Here is a 14467-nt window from a genome sequence, read left to right as displayed (position 1 = left end):
CGGCCCCGGGGGCACCGGGCAGTGGGGCCGGGGAGCTCAGGGAGCTGGGCAGCGACGCGGGCCGCCGGCGGAGCCCGGGGCAGCCAGGGCCGCGAAGAAAGGGCCGGTTTGGGCAGCGGAAGAAACACAGATGGCGGCGGCGCGGCGCCATTCCCGGCCTGGAGCAGGCAGCCAGCAGCCCAGTCCTCACCGCGGTCCGCCCGCTGCTGCTAAATACCCGGATGCGCCGGCGGCCGCCTGAGAGAGCGAGACGCCGAGCTGGGGAGCAGCTGAGTCGAGCGGAGCTGAGACGGGCGGGAGCGGGAGTCCGAGTCCGAGCGCGAGCCGGAGCTGGGTGTAGGAGAGGCCGAGGCAGCGAGAGCAGCCCCGGCAGACCGACCCACCACAGACGCCGCCACCGCGCGCAGCCAGGGGGGCCGGGCCCAGGCCTCAGCCGGGCGCCCCCGGACCCCCGAGCCCTCTCGGGAAGCAGCCGCAGCTGCGTTAGGGGGCAGAAGACACCCACCCTTCCAACCCCGTTGCTTCCCTTAGCAAGGCAGCGAGAGGCGGAGGACTCCAAGGCCTGCCGGGGGCGGCCTTTTTGCGGACATTCCAGCCTTGTCTGGGAGCTGAGCCCTCCTAAAAGAGGCAGCCAGAGCTTGCGCTTTGGAGCCACGCCTGGTGCCCCCTCCTCAGTTGCTTCCCTGTGGGCTTCCCCTACGGGGAGTGTTTCTCCATCCAAGGGAGGACTTGTCTCCCCAAGAGTGACCAGGGCCACTACGAGGAGAAGCTAAGCAAGCCCCCCAGCAATGACGGAGAACTCAGCCCCGGCTTCCAAGCCTAAGAAGGCGAAGGCCTCAAAGAAGTCCACGGACCACCCAAAGTATTCGGACATGATCGTGGCGGCCATCCAGGCAGAGAAGAACCGGGCTGGCTCCTCCCGCCAGTCCATCCAAAAGTACATTAAGAATCACTACAAAGTGGGAGAGAACGCGGACTCGCAGATCAAATTGTCTATCAAAAGGCTGGTCACCACTGGGGTCCTCAAACAGACCAAAGGGGTGGGTGCCTCAGGCTCCTTCCGGTTAGCCAAGGGCGACGAACCCAAGAAACCGGTGGTCAAAAAGGCTAAGAAGGAAGTCAAAAAGGCAGCGACACCAAGGAGGGCGTCTAAACCCAAGAAGGCTGCCACCACCAAGGCTCCAGCCAAGAAGCCCAAAGCTGCGGCCAAGAAGGTGAAGAAGAAAGCTGCCGCTACCCCTAAGAAAGCCAAAAAACCAAAGACTGTCAAAGCTAAACCAGTGAAGGCATCGAAACCCAAGAAGGCCAAACCGTCGAAGCCCAAAGCCAAGTCCAGTGCCAAGAAATCCGCCAAGAAGAAGTGAACATGAAGTCTTCTTGGACACTTTCTGTCGCTTCTTCTGTAAATAGTTTTTTTTCTTTTTTTCCAGCCCTAGCCCTAGCCCTTAACCTTGATCCCTTTCTATTGCGACTTTATAAGAGACAGAACTTTTATTCCTCGGAAATTGTTAAATAATTCATATATTCTTAATCAACCGAGAACAGTCCAAACAGCCAATCTCCATAATCATGAGACTTTCCTTAATTTTCGTTTGTTAACTTGTTTTTTAAGATCTTTCCAATGTATTATTGGATTTTAAGTTGTGTGTGTGTGGGGGGGGGTATTTTGTATAAAGTACTTTTTGCGGGGTGTGGGGGATTGAGGTATTGAAGGGGAGGGGAACAAATCGGGGGAAGGAGACAGCGCTCATCCCACCCAGAAGAAAGGAACTTGAACTAATGCTTTCTCTAGTCACAGCCATTGGACAGGTCTCCAAAAGGCAGGGTCTGGGGCCCCTCTGAGGGGGACAAAGCTTGCAGGGACAAGGAGGGGAGTTATGGCAGGAAAGGAAACTCCTCCTAAATAGAGTACCTTCCCAAACCACGCGGCTGAATATTGAGGCAGCCTGAAATTCTCCTGAGCTCTTGATTGGGGTTCAGTTGTATTCGAAATTTAGTTCCCAAACTGAGCAAGAAAACAGCTTAGTGGAACAGCGCGAAAGAAGCTGCAACTATTAGCCATCTTTTTGGGGAGAGCGTTCCTTTGTGGATGGGAAAGGGTGTATTGTCTCCTAGCCCCTGGGAGGGTCTTGGGCTGGGGGACGAGAATCTGACAAAGTGCCTGAATTTACCCTGAATAAGGTTTGTGCTTGTGTGTGTCTGCATAATCGTGATAGGTTTGTTTATTCCTATAAGTAGGGTTGGGTGATTTGAAAAAAAAAAAAAAACAAAACATTTTCTTGCCTATTTCTTTTATGTGCTTGCTCTAAAGAGTGGGCTGGTTGACCCAGGCTGGGGGAATTGGCGGTCCCTGAGCCCTGGCTTTGCTGAATAGCGCAGAATGGCGATTTTTCGGCAAGAGTGGGCTCGGGCCGGCTCTCCCTCTTCCCCGTGCCCTCCAGTCTAGCTCTCCGATGGGGTCGCCTTTCTGAACCCCAGCTTTTGTCTTAATGAGCCACGTGTCTATCATAGAAAAAGCCCAACCTCTTTAGGAACCTTTTTTTTTCTAGGTAGTTTTACTCGTAGATTAGGGGTGGGGAACTGGGAGGGAGTGGGTGGGGAGGGGGGGAAAGGAGCGGAGAAAGACATCATGCAGTCAATTTTGAATTTGCTCAAGTAGTTTCTACCGAGCTGGATCTAATGTACCTAGTCCTTGCTTAAGTTTGCTTTGTGCTGCCCCACTGTGGGGCGATGAGTATGTATGTATGTTTGTTTCTAAGTACCTAACTACCCGAGGAAAACCTGGCAGGATTGATGCCTGCGCCCTTCTTTCATTTGCTTTGTATTTTATTTTGAGTGTGATTATTGCTGTCTTTGTAATTTTAGAGTTTGAAATAAAATTGAAAAAGGACCCAAAAAAACCCACCCCCAAACTAATGCCTTTATGCAGCTCTCTAAGGCCTTTTCCTCTCCCCATCCCCCACCCCCGCCAGCCACGGGAGGTATGAGAGGAGGGAGTAGAACGGGGGGACCTTAAAGGGAGACGCCCTACACTTAGTCTTGGATGGGGGAAGGAGGAGATCTGGGGTCTTGGGCCCCGAAAGGGCGGGGGTGGGAAGGAGCAGGATGGGACCGAGCGGAGGCTTCGTAGGCAGGGGCTGCGTGGCCAGGATGGGGAGGGGCTGAGCATCCGGTAAGGAAAGGAAAATAGGAATGAGGTTTGGGGCTGGGGGCGGGGTGAGGATGAGGGTGCCAGCACCCGGGGTCCTTATAAGTAAAAGACGCCAGGCTCCACCCCTCCTGAAAGCGGGGGCCGGGGCCCTAGTGGCTTCATGCCCGTTCCCACTCTTCCATCCCGAAGTTAGGAGGAGTCAAACGAGGCTTGGGCCCGGGGCACTACCCTTGGCCTCGGGTTTGTGCTACTGGGGTTTCCGAAGCTTTCCCCACCCTTTCTTTTTCCGAGGGTCCAGGACGGAGGTGGGGGGGGGCATCCCCCTGCCTGAGGGTTAACAGGCAAGGACTCTTCTCCAGTGGGCAGAATGTACTCGGTTGGGAGGAGGTGAGCACGGAAAAATTCACCGCCCCACAGGATCCTGTCCCAGTCACCCCCACCCCATTCCTTTGAGGCCCTCCCCATCCTTCGAGACCCAGCTCAAGTCCCACCTCCTCGATAAAACCAGCCTCAATTATCCCTTGGGCTTCTAGGATTTAGAGTAGGCCCGGACCCTAAGGGACCATCTAAAGTCTAAACCAAGTAGACTAGAACCTAAACTAACCCCCGAGTTATACAGATGAGGGACCAACCCCACAGAGGCTAAGGGACAAAGATGACAGGTCCTACAGAGCTGAGCCAGGACTGGAAGCCCAGTCTTCTGACTCCAAACTCAGTATGCTTTTGTCTCCCCTTACCCCCCCCCCCCAGGTCAGGAAGTCCTCAGTGTCCTCTGCCTCTCTCTCTCACATATACACATCTGGAGCCAGCTTGGCTCCTCAGTCACTTCCATCTCCATTTTTACTTAATGATGCTTATTATATGCCAAGTGCTTTATATATATTACCTCCACGCCTCACAACAACCCCGGGAGGTAGATGGTCTCATTATCTTCATGTATAGGTGAGGAAACTGAGGCAAATAAAGACTAACTGGCTTGCCCAGGGGCATAAAGCTAATAGGTATCTGAAGTCAGTATGTCCAGATAGATCAAAGGAGAGCGAGGCACTCCCAGAATAGAGAAAGCACTTTAATACCATTTTCCAGTAGCATCTGACTCCTAGAGACCCTATTTGGGGTTTTCTTGACAAAGATACTACAATGGTTTGCCCTTTGCTTCTCCAGCTTATTTTACAGAGGAAGAAACTGAGGCAAACGGGGTTAAGTGACTTGCCCAGGGTCACCCAGCCAATAAATGTCTGAGGTTGGATTTGAATTCAGGAAGATGTCTTTCTGACTCTAGGTCTGGCGAGGTATATCTTCTGTGTTGCCTAGCTGCCCAGGGCTAGGCAGCACAGAGGATGCAGCGCCAGACCTGGATTCAGACACTTCCTAGCTGTGTGACCCAGGGCAAGTCAATTAGCCTCAATTCGCCTAGCCCTTACCTCTCTCTTCTACCTTAGAACTAATAAGAGAACAGAAGGTAAAGATTTTTTTAAAAAATACTAACAGAAATACTTTTATCTTGTTAGATATGTGATCAGATGGGTGACTGCAAGAGCTAAGCATGATCTCTTTGAGGGCAGAGATTAGTCTATTGTCTTTGTATCCCCAGCACCTAGCAGCAATAGGTGCTTAATAAATATTGATTGATTGTTGATTGAAGTTAAGGAGCCAGTTTTGAGCTCAACTCTTTTAGGGGGGAAATTTTCCCTTCTCTCTCTTCATAGCCCCTAGCCTGGGTCATTAAGATATAAGGACGGGGACGGGATCTCTGATTGCATTGATTGACAGAACTCCCAGGTGAAGAAACTCCCTCTATCAAAGCAGGCTGGCACCATCTTTACAACTTATAGTCTTACTCAGGATACTGAGGGGTTAAATGATTTGCCTAGAGTTATACTGCCAGTAAATGTCAGAGGGGAGACTCGAACTCGGGCCTTCCTGGCTCCGAAGCCCCAAGATCCCTTCTCGGTCTCTCAATTAAAGGTTGGTGATTGGCTAACACCGAGCAGGTTCTCGATAAATGCTTCCCGTTCCTACCTGTGTGACCTGGGCAAATGACGTTCTCCTTATCTATAAAATGGGCTTTAGAGGATGGGAAGATCTTCAGCTGGTAGTGACCGTTGGCATGAGTGGCCGAGCCGGGGTAGGGAACAGGGCGGGGAGGGCGTGGAAGGAAGGGGCAAGCTGGCTCCCGGGAGCTGATCCCGGCCGCCCTCCTCCGCCCCTTTAAATTAACCCTGCTTTGCAGATGGCGCAGCTTCCTCATTGGCTGCGCGGGGGCCCCTGCCTCCCGACACATGATCCCGTAGCTGCCGCGGCTCCGGTGAGCGCAGCCCCCCTGCTGTCCCTGCTGGAGCTCGCTCGGCCTCGGTACATTTCAGGTGTAACTGCGATGTGGTGCCGCCGCCTGCTGAGCTCGGCGCTGGCCCAGGCCCGCCCCAGGGCCCCGGGCCGGGAGCAGTCGGCGCTGGCTCAGCTCGCGGGCATCCTAGAAAGCCAACTGGACACGATCCGGGGGGCGGGCACGTGGAAGAGCGAGAGGATCATCACCTCCAAGCAGGGGCCCCACATTAGCGTGGAGGGCAGCGGGGGAGGTAAGACCAGCCTTGAGCTGGATTGAAGGGGAGGGGAAGACTGGGAGGGAGGCTCCTACTTCTGGCTCTCCCCTGGCCACAGCCCCCGCCTCCCCCCTCCAAGGCGAACACCCTGAACTCACCAGCCCGAAGACCGCAGGTTGTCTAGCTCCGGAGGTGACCCAGGACCCGCTCCTCCTTTGAGGACCGGCCCCATCGCTATCCCCTTCCCTCCCAAGAAAGTCCCAGGGAGTTGAGCTGGACACCAGGAGGTGGGGTGGGGGGAGGGGTCTCACACGCATGGACCGGCCAGCTGCCCCTTTGTGACCACTTTCCCTCAGGGAGGCCGCTCTTGTTCATTTAACCTGATTTCACGGGCGGGGTGGCCAGCCGGACCCCGCTGAAGGCGGGGAGGCAGCTGCTGCAGGGGCCAGGTGCAGGGGCACCCTGGAGGGCCAGGCCTGAATCTGTGGTGCCTGGCTGGAAGAAGTGGGGGCGGGAGGCAGCCAGGCGGGAGATCTCGGGAGAGAGAGCTCCTTCCTCGGAATGCCTTCTAACTGCCTTCCTCTCCCTCCGCGTAGTTTAGGAGTTCGCTTTGTAATTCCCAATCCTGATCACATCACTTTCCTTCTCACCTAGCCTTCCGGGGCCTCCGGCTGCCTGGAGGGGCTGCTTAGCATTTCAAGCCTTCTCTAATCTTCTCTAATCTACCCACCCAGGCCAACCCGCACTAGAGAAAGTAGCAGGTGAGATCAGGGAAAAGAAAGTCATCCGTGTAGAAGAATGGAAATTCCCAGGATTCCCCTGCAAATTCAAAGGGCAGGAACAGATCCACAGTCTGGATTCTTCCACACCCACATGCAAGAAGGGTTACTAAACTCTCCGAATTGGCCTACTAGAAGCAGAGAGAATGCTGGAATGAGAAAGGCATGATCAGATAAAGGGGGTTCATAAATTTGAGAGGTGCAGTTCTTGTGGGTGACAGCAAGAGCTAAGCATGCACAGAGAGGAGCTGAGCCTTTCTGGGAGGTAACTCATGACAGGACCAGCTTCATCTCATTTAAAGGAACAGATTAAAGAAAGGGCATATTCCTGCTGCTTTGCACATGTACGACCATTTCAGGGACTCTCACTAACGAGAGAGAGAGACAGAGAGAGAGAGACAGAGAGAGAGAGAGAGAGACAGAGAGAGAGAGACAGAGAGAGAGAGAGAGAGAGAGAGAGAGAGACATCGTATAAGGGTGTACTCCAGCTCACCCAGCCATAGAGAGGAGAAAGGAGGTGGGTTTTGTGGCAGGTCTCTGAACCTGGCCCAGAGGTAGGACAAATCCCCCAAATCCTTTGAGGCCTCAGTGAGTCAAGGCTAGAAAGATGGGATGTAGATTGGTAAGAACTGAGCTGGTGGGAACCTAGAGTGGCTTTGGGGCGTCCGATAGAGAGTGGAATTCTTGGAGGGTGGGTTTCTATTCCCACTAAATGAGGAAGTCTTTATCTTAGGACAGCTCTCAGACTCCACCTCGCCGCCTGAGGCTAAGGCCTCGGAAGCTGCTGACTTTGGTAGCTGCCTTGGAGGCTACTCACTCACTCCCCCACCATCTAATGGAATCTAGCAGTCTGAAGGAGTGGGGACCAATTCCTGCCAGGGGCTGGTGCTGGGAGTGGCTGGGTGACAAGAATCCCTGTTCCTAAGATTCTTTAAAAGAGTGACATTGATACAGGGTCAGAGGACCTGGGCTCAGCCCTTTTCCTGCTTAGTGCTTGCCTGGCTTTGGGCACAAGTCTCTTGCTTAAGCTAGGCTTCTGTGATCTCTTCTGTAAAATGGGGGATTGCACAGCTGATCTCCAATGATCCTTCTGTCTCTGAGAATAACTTTCCCATTAGCCCTTCCAATACCCTGCTGACCAGGCAGACTAAACCAGCTTTCTTCAAGGGTCTGGTCAGATTTCTTAAGATCCTTTCCCATCCTAAGCTTCCGGATCTGAGAATGTGCCCCATTCCCTCCTGCCTTCCCATCTTTGTCTGCTGCCCCATTCCTGTGCTTTGGATCACTCAGAGACCTAGATTTCAAAAAAGCAGTCTTTCCCCTAAAAACACATTCTTAAGCACCCAGGTAAAGGAAGTTTCAAGGCTGTGTGACTTTAGGCAAGTCACTTAATCCTGTTGGCCTCAGTTCCTCATCTGGAAAATAAGCTAGAGAAGAATACCACTCTAGTAATTTTGCCAAGAAAACCCCAAAAAGGATCACAAAGAGTTGGATAGAACTGAAACAAGAGAAAGACAAAAAAAAAAAATATTTCTCTTGCCCTGAGAGTCCCTTGACTAAGCCTCAGATCCATCTTCCTAAGGACAAAGTTAACTCAAACTGTCCCGGGCCTGCATCCCAACTTCCTCTCTCCCTGCAGTCTAGGCTTATGTTGTAAGAGTGTAGAACTTGAGCCTGTCCCTGGGGTTTAACTCAAGCCTCCCAATCCTAGCAGTATCTTGGCCCACACCATCTGTTCTGTTCCCTTGCCTTGGCATATCTACGTTCCCAGGGCCATTGTTTGAAATCCTCCCCTCCTTTATCTCACATGCTACTTCCGGGAAACCTTCCCTGATTCCCCCAACTGTACAGGAGCTCTTTCCTTCCTCCCCAAGATTTCTCCTACATTCCCATTTGCATGACTGAAGGCACTTACTGTATGTAGCCTTCCTCCTGTTGTAGTAATATATGTGCCTTCTGCAAGCCAGAGCAGTGGATCTCTCCAAACCCCAGGGCTAAAACAGGGAATATCTTTAATAGAAATGTACTCAATAACCCCCAGATAAAGACCGTTAGATAAAGATAAAGACTCCTTGGCAAAGGCTGATCAAAGCAAGATGCAAGAAAGTTCCCTGGAGTCTCAGGGGCTATTATCATGATCAGAACTAGGCTTGTGTTTTATCCCTGCTGTGTGACTGACCCATCACCACCAGGGAGCCAGTTAACAGAGCTGAGAGTCAAACACAGGGCTCCTAAGAGCTCAACACAGAACCACAAGATCTCAAGAACCATGTATCTCAGCTTGCTGGATGAATAGAATAGACTCCATTTCTAGTGCTTGTCCTACCCCTGTCCCTATGTGACCTTGGGAAAGTCATTTCCGTTCCATAAGTCAGAGATTCTCCATCTGTAAAATAAGGATGTTAAACTAGTTCCTCACAAAGGAGGTTTCTTCTAATTTGTATATTTGGTGGGTTAGGGGTCAGCCAGTGAAAGAAGCCAGAGCAGAGAGAGCAAACACTAGCCCCCTGCAGGGAAGCCCCAGATTCAAATGTAAATGAGAACATGTTTAACAAAATAGATAAAAATACACCAGAACACAGATGATGTGAATGTGTGATTTTCAAGTCCTGTATACTCTGCAGGGATCTTTACTTACATCAGGTTAAGTGACCACTGTTTTTATTTGAGTTTGATATCCCCTGGGCTACACTTGGTTAGGAAGAGATGGGCTAAGAGAAGTTGGCCAGAACATCGGATAGGCAACAGGGCTAGTGAGTGAAGGAAGCCTCCATTCCAGCCCCATGTGAGTTATCTTCATTCCAGGACACCCTGCTCACTCCTCATTCTGGGGCCTCAGAAACTGCTATTGACTTTGGCTACCTTTCTGTTCTTAACCCCCTCCTGGCTGCTCCTCTCTCTCTCTCTCTCTCTCTCTCTCTCTCTCTCTCTCTGTCTCTGTCTCTCTCTGTCTCTCTCTGTCTCTCTCTGTCTCTCTTTCTCTGCCTGTGTGTGTGTGTCTCTCTCTCTGTGTCTTTCTCCTTCTCTCACTCTCCTCCTCTCCCTACTCCCCCTCTCCCCTTCTCTCTGTCTCTCTCCCTCACAACCTCCTTGTTTTTCTCTACTATTCCCTTTTCCAAGCTGTCCGTTTTTCTCTTCCTCCTCCTCCTCTCTCTGTGTCCCTCTCTTTCTCCCTCTCTTTCCTTCTCTCTCCCCCTCTCCTTCCCTCTATTTCCCTTTCTCCTTCCCTCCCATCTTATTTTTTTCTCCACTCTTCCCTTTTCCTCTCTCTGTCTTCCTCTGTTTTTCTCTGAGTGTCTCTCTCTGTCTCTGTGTCTGTGCAGATTAGGAAACTGCTGCTGAGGTAGAAGGACCTGTGACCTGCCCATATGTACAGAGGAGAGTATATGTGTATGATAAAATGCTAAAAGGCTTTTGGTTCCTGAGAGTCCAGGATTCCCTGGGAATTATATAATAATAACAACGACAACAACAACTGATGGTCATATGGAGCTTTCAAGTTTGTATATTCCACATGTAATCTCATTTGATTCTCATAACAATGGGAGGGGTGTAAGTTCTATTATTATTCTCATTTTATAGATGAAGCAACTAAGGCTGAGAGAGTTTAATGACTTGCCCGGGTAGCTAAGATCTGCTTAATTCTAAATCTAATGTGCCATCCACTATGCTGCCTAGATGTCTCTAGGGTTTATAGTTATGTATATACTCTGGAGTCCTGGATTCAGGGTCAGGAGATCTGAGGATGGATCCAGGCTCTGATATGTAGAACTTATGTGATCTTGGGAAAGTCACTTCTCTCAACTAGACCTCAGTTTCTTCACCTATAAAATAAGAAAGTTCTAGATGACCTCTGGGGACTCTCCCAAATCTAGACCCTATGTTTCTCTTACCTTCTCACCATAGGGATCCTCAATTTTTGTTTTTGTTTTTTACATTTATTTTATTTAAAAATTTTTTTCCTTTTATTTTTCACTTACATACAGAAACAATTTTTGACAATTGTTTTTTGATATTTTAAAATTCAGATTCTCTCCCTTCCTCCCCTCTCCTCACCAGTGGGTGAATAGTCTAATATAGGTTATACCGATCCTTTCACATAATACACATTTCCTTATTGCTCATATCATGATAGAAGACACGTATCACCCATAAAATAGAAATCTCATGAAGGAAATCTAGTGGAAGATGGCATGCTTTGATCTGCCTCAGACTCCAACAATTCCTTCTTAGGCTGTGGAGAATATTTTCTTCATGAGACCCTTGTGGTTATCTTGGAAATTTGCTTTGCTGATAAAGGTTTAGTCCTTCAGAGTTGGTCAATACTGTGTTTCCATTACTGTATACACTGTGTACGTTGTTCTTCTGCTTCTGTCCACTTCACTTTGTATCAGTTCATATAAGTCTTTCCATATAAGTCCTTTTCTGAACTCATCCTGTTCATCATTCCTTATGGCACAATAGTATTCCATTCTAGCTATGTACCACTTGTTCTTCCATTCCCCAAGAGATGGACAACCCCTCAGTTTCCCATTCTTTGCCACCACAAAAAGGGCTGCCAAAAATATTTTGGTGAAAGCAGGTCCTTCCCCCTTATCTCTGATCTCTTTGGGATACAGATCCAGTAGTGGTATTATTGCTGGGTCAAAGGGTATGTGTGCATAGTTTTGTGACCCTTTAGCCTGGTTCCATATTGCTCTCCAGAATGGTTGTATCAGTTCATGGTCCAACTAACAGTGTATTGTGTCCCAATTTTCCTATATCCCCTCCAACATTTATCACTTCCCTTTTTGGTCATGGTAGCCAAACTGGTAGATGTGAGGTGGTGTCTCAGAGTTGTTTTAATTTGCATTTCTCTAATCAATAGTGATCTAGAGCATTTTTTCATATGACTATGGATCATCTTAATTTCTTCCTCTGAGAACTGCCTGTTTATATCCTTTGACCACTTATCATTTGGGGAATGCTTTGTATTCTTATAAATTTGACTCGATTCTCTATATATTTGAAAAATGAAGCTTTTAAATTTTTTTCTTTATTTTATTCCAGTAACAAATCTACACATAAATTTTCCACGATTCCATGATTCATGTTCTTTCCCTCCCCTCCTCCCTCCCCACTCCCATAGTTGGCAAGTAATTCCACTGGGTTTTACATGTAATATCACTCAAAACCTATTTTCTATGATATTCATTTTTGTAATAGAGTCATCTTTTAAAACCAAAACCCCAAATCATATACCCAAATGAACAAGTGATAAAACATGTGTTTTCTTCTGGGTTTCTACTCCCACAGTTCTTTCTCGTATGGTGGATAGCATTTTTTCATAAGTCCTTCAGAATTGTCCTGGATAATTGTATTGCCGTTAGGAGCAAAGTCTATTACGTTTGATAGTCCCACAATGTTTCAGTTACTGTATATAATATTCTTGTTCTGCTGCTTTTCCCCCCCCTGAAACCCTTACCTTCCATCTTAGAATGAATGCTATGTATTTGTTCTAAGGCAGAAGGGCAGTAAGGGTTAGGTAATGGAGGTTAAGTGATTTGCCCAAAATCACACAATTAGGAAGTGTTTGAGGCTAGATTTGAACCCAGGACTTCCCATCTCTAGGCCTGGCTCTCAATCTACTGAGTTACTCAGCTGCCCCCTTGTTCTGCTTATTTTACTCTGCATCAGTTCATGTAGGTCCTTCCAGTTCTTATAGAAATCAACTGTTTTATCATTTGAGAAAGAAGGCTTTGGTCAGAGATACTAGTTATAATTTTTTTTTTCCAAATTGGTTGTTTCCCTTCCAAATTTGGCTGCACTGGTTTTATTTGTGCAAAACCCTTTTAATTTAATGCAATCAAACTTATCTATTTCATTTTTCATGATGTTCTCTATGTCTCGTTTGGTCATAAATTCTTTCCTTATCCATAAGACCGACAGGTAAACTTTCCACATTCCTTTGATTTGTTTATGGTGCTTTCCTTATTTCTAGATCCAGTAGCTTTGACTTTATCTTGGTGTATGATGTGAGATGTGGGTCCATGCCTAATCTCTGCCATACTGCTTTCCATGTTTTCCCAGCAGTTTTTGTCAAAGTTCTTCCTCCCAAAGCTTGGATCTTTGGATTTATCGAACGCTAGTTAGCTATGGACATTAACTGCCGTGTATTGATTACCTCTTCTCTTCCACTAGAGATCCTTAATTTTTGTGCCAACAACTACTTGGGCCTTTCCAGCCACCCAGAGGTGATCCAAGCCGGTGTGAAGGCCCTGGAGCAGTTTGGAGCAGGCCTCAGCTCCGTCCGATTCATCTGTGGAACACAGGTATGAGGGAGATTGTTGGGAAGTGGCAGAGGGAAGCCCCTCCGCCCCAGGGAGAGGCAGCCAAGCTGCGACCCCAGCCACTGCCTCCCACAGCCCAGACTTCCCAGCTCTGATATTTCCTGTTCTCTGGCCCCTTCTCTGACAGTCCCTGCTCTAAGAAGACCATCCTAACATCCAAACATTGGCCCTGTGGAGGAAATTAGACTAAGTAAGATTTGAACTAAGCTCTGGGTACCTCTCAGCCCCAAAATTCATCCGTTAGCTCTATGGCTTGGTAACAGCCAAACTTCTCTTTTCCTTGACTAAAACACTTACCTTCCATCTTAGAATCAATACTGTGTATTGGCTCCAAGGCAGAAGAGTGGTAAAGGCTAGGCAAGGAGAGTAAAGTGACTTGCCCAGGGTCACACAGCTAGGTAGTGTCTAAGGTCAAATTTGAATCTAGAACTTCACATCTCTAGGCCTGGCTCTCCATCCACTGAGTTACCCAGCTGCCCCAAGCCTTACTTTTAGAATGCAATTCTTCCTTCCCCTGGACTTCCCCTTGACCCTTGAGTATGAATAAGATGGTCAGATTCCTCCTCTTGGAGGAGAGAGTTGGATGTCTTGAAGGGCCCCCAAGAAGGAGATGTAACTTTGGGGAGGGGAGAGGAAGCTGAAGACAAATGTCCTTGACTTTACTATTTTGCATTCTGGCCAATTTTTCTTCAGCTCCACAAGCCTAAATTGAGCATCCTGTACTATGCCAGGCCCTGTACTAGGTTTGGGGACTAAGCAGGCAAGGATGAAATAGTTCCTGCCCTCAGGGCGCTTACATTCTAGTCCTCCTATTTGGTTTTGCTGAAAGAGGTCAGACGATGCTCTGGGCCTCAAATGTGACTGGATGGCAGTTGGCAGAGACTCCCCTGAACCCCCATTCTTCTCTAGCATTAACCTCTCCCATCCCTGTATCTCCTACACATCCAGAGCATCCACAAGGCCCTGGAGGAGAAGATCGCCAACTTCCACCAGAGGGAGGACGCCATACTCTACCCAAACTGCTTTGATGCTAACACTGGACTGTTTGAGGTAGGTGAGCTTTGGCCTGGCTGGGATCTGCCTGGTTCTAGGGACCCAAAGTGAGAATGGGCAGGGAACCCTGGGTAGGCCTTGTTTGGGGCTCCATGTGCACCAAGGCCGTTGGTCCAGTCCTCAACAAAGTCAGCACATGCCTAGAACATCTTTAATGCCAGAGACCAACAAGTCAGATGCCAGACCCTGAAGGAAGGGTGCTGAACAGGAAGATTCAAATCGTACCCCTAACACTGTACGGCCCCCACAAATGACAAGCAAAAGATGTCAGTAAAAATGAGAGAGAAATATAAAGGATGGATAATGTTACACATGATAGAAGAAACAGGTCTAATGGCTGACCTGCTCCTGGCCTTGGGGTCACATCCCATTTGTGAAAGTCAGTAGTTGTGGGGCCACAGATGAGTCATTAAGAAAAAACCCCTTAAGGGGGCAGCTGGGTAGCTCAGTGGATTGAGAGTCAGGCCTAGAGACGGGAGGTCCTAGGTTCAAACCCGGCCTCAGCCACTTCCTAGCTGTGTGACCCTGGGCAAGTCACTTGACCCCCATTGCCTACCCTTACCACTCTTCCACCTAGGAGACAATACACCGAAGTACAAGGGTTTAAAAAAA

At 49.0% G+C, this 14467-nt stretch overlaps 2 protein-coding genes across 2 annotated transcripts in view; both read left to right on the top strand.

The window, feature by feature from the left end:
- The first annotated feature begins 258 nt into the window (after window positions 1-258).
- On the top strand, window positions 259-2905 carry LOC123248553 (histone H1.0). The gene has a single exon (XM_044677370.1). It carries the CDS (start codon window positions 789-791, stop codon window positions 1362-1364), a length of 576 nt encoding a protein of 191 aa, XP_044533305.1. The 5' UTR covers window positions 259-788; the 3' UTR covers window positions 1365-2905.
- A 2597-nt stretch (window positions 2906-5502) lies between these two features.
- GCAT (glycine C-acetyltransferase) overlaps window positions 5503-14467 on the top strand; it is a 14342-nt gene continuing 5377 nt past the window's right edge. Inside the window, 3 exon segments of the mRNA XM_044678136.1 lie at window positions 5503-5730; window positions 12654-12784; window positions 13751-13852. Of these exon segments, the coding sequence (XP_044534071.1) occupies window positions 5529-5730; window positions 12654-12784; window positions 13751-13852 (435 nt within the window). The 5' untranslated portion in view covers window positions 5503-5528.

Source organism: Gracilinanus agilis, chromosome 5 (assembly GCF_016433145.1).
Source record: "Gracilinanus agilis isolate LMUSP501 chromosome 5, AgileGrace, whole genome shotgun sequence".
Lineage (NCBI taxonomy): Eukaryota > Metazoa > Chordata > Mammalia > Didelphimorphia > Didelphidae > Gracilinanus > Gracilinanus agilis.
Note: the sequence above shows the minus strand (reverse complement) of the source record. Positions and strands in the feature narration are given on the sequence as shown.

Excerpts from the sequence above, each read along its gene's own strand:
- LOC123248553 (XM_044677370.1), top strand. The coding sequence starts at position 789 with ATGACGGAGAACTCAGCCCCGGCTTCCAAGCCTAAGAAGGCGAAGGCC.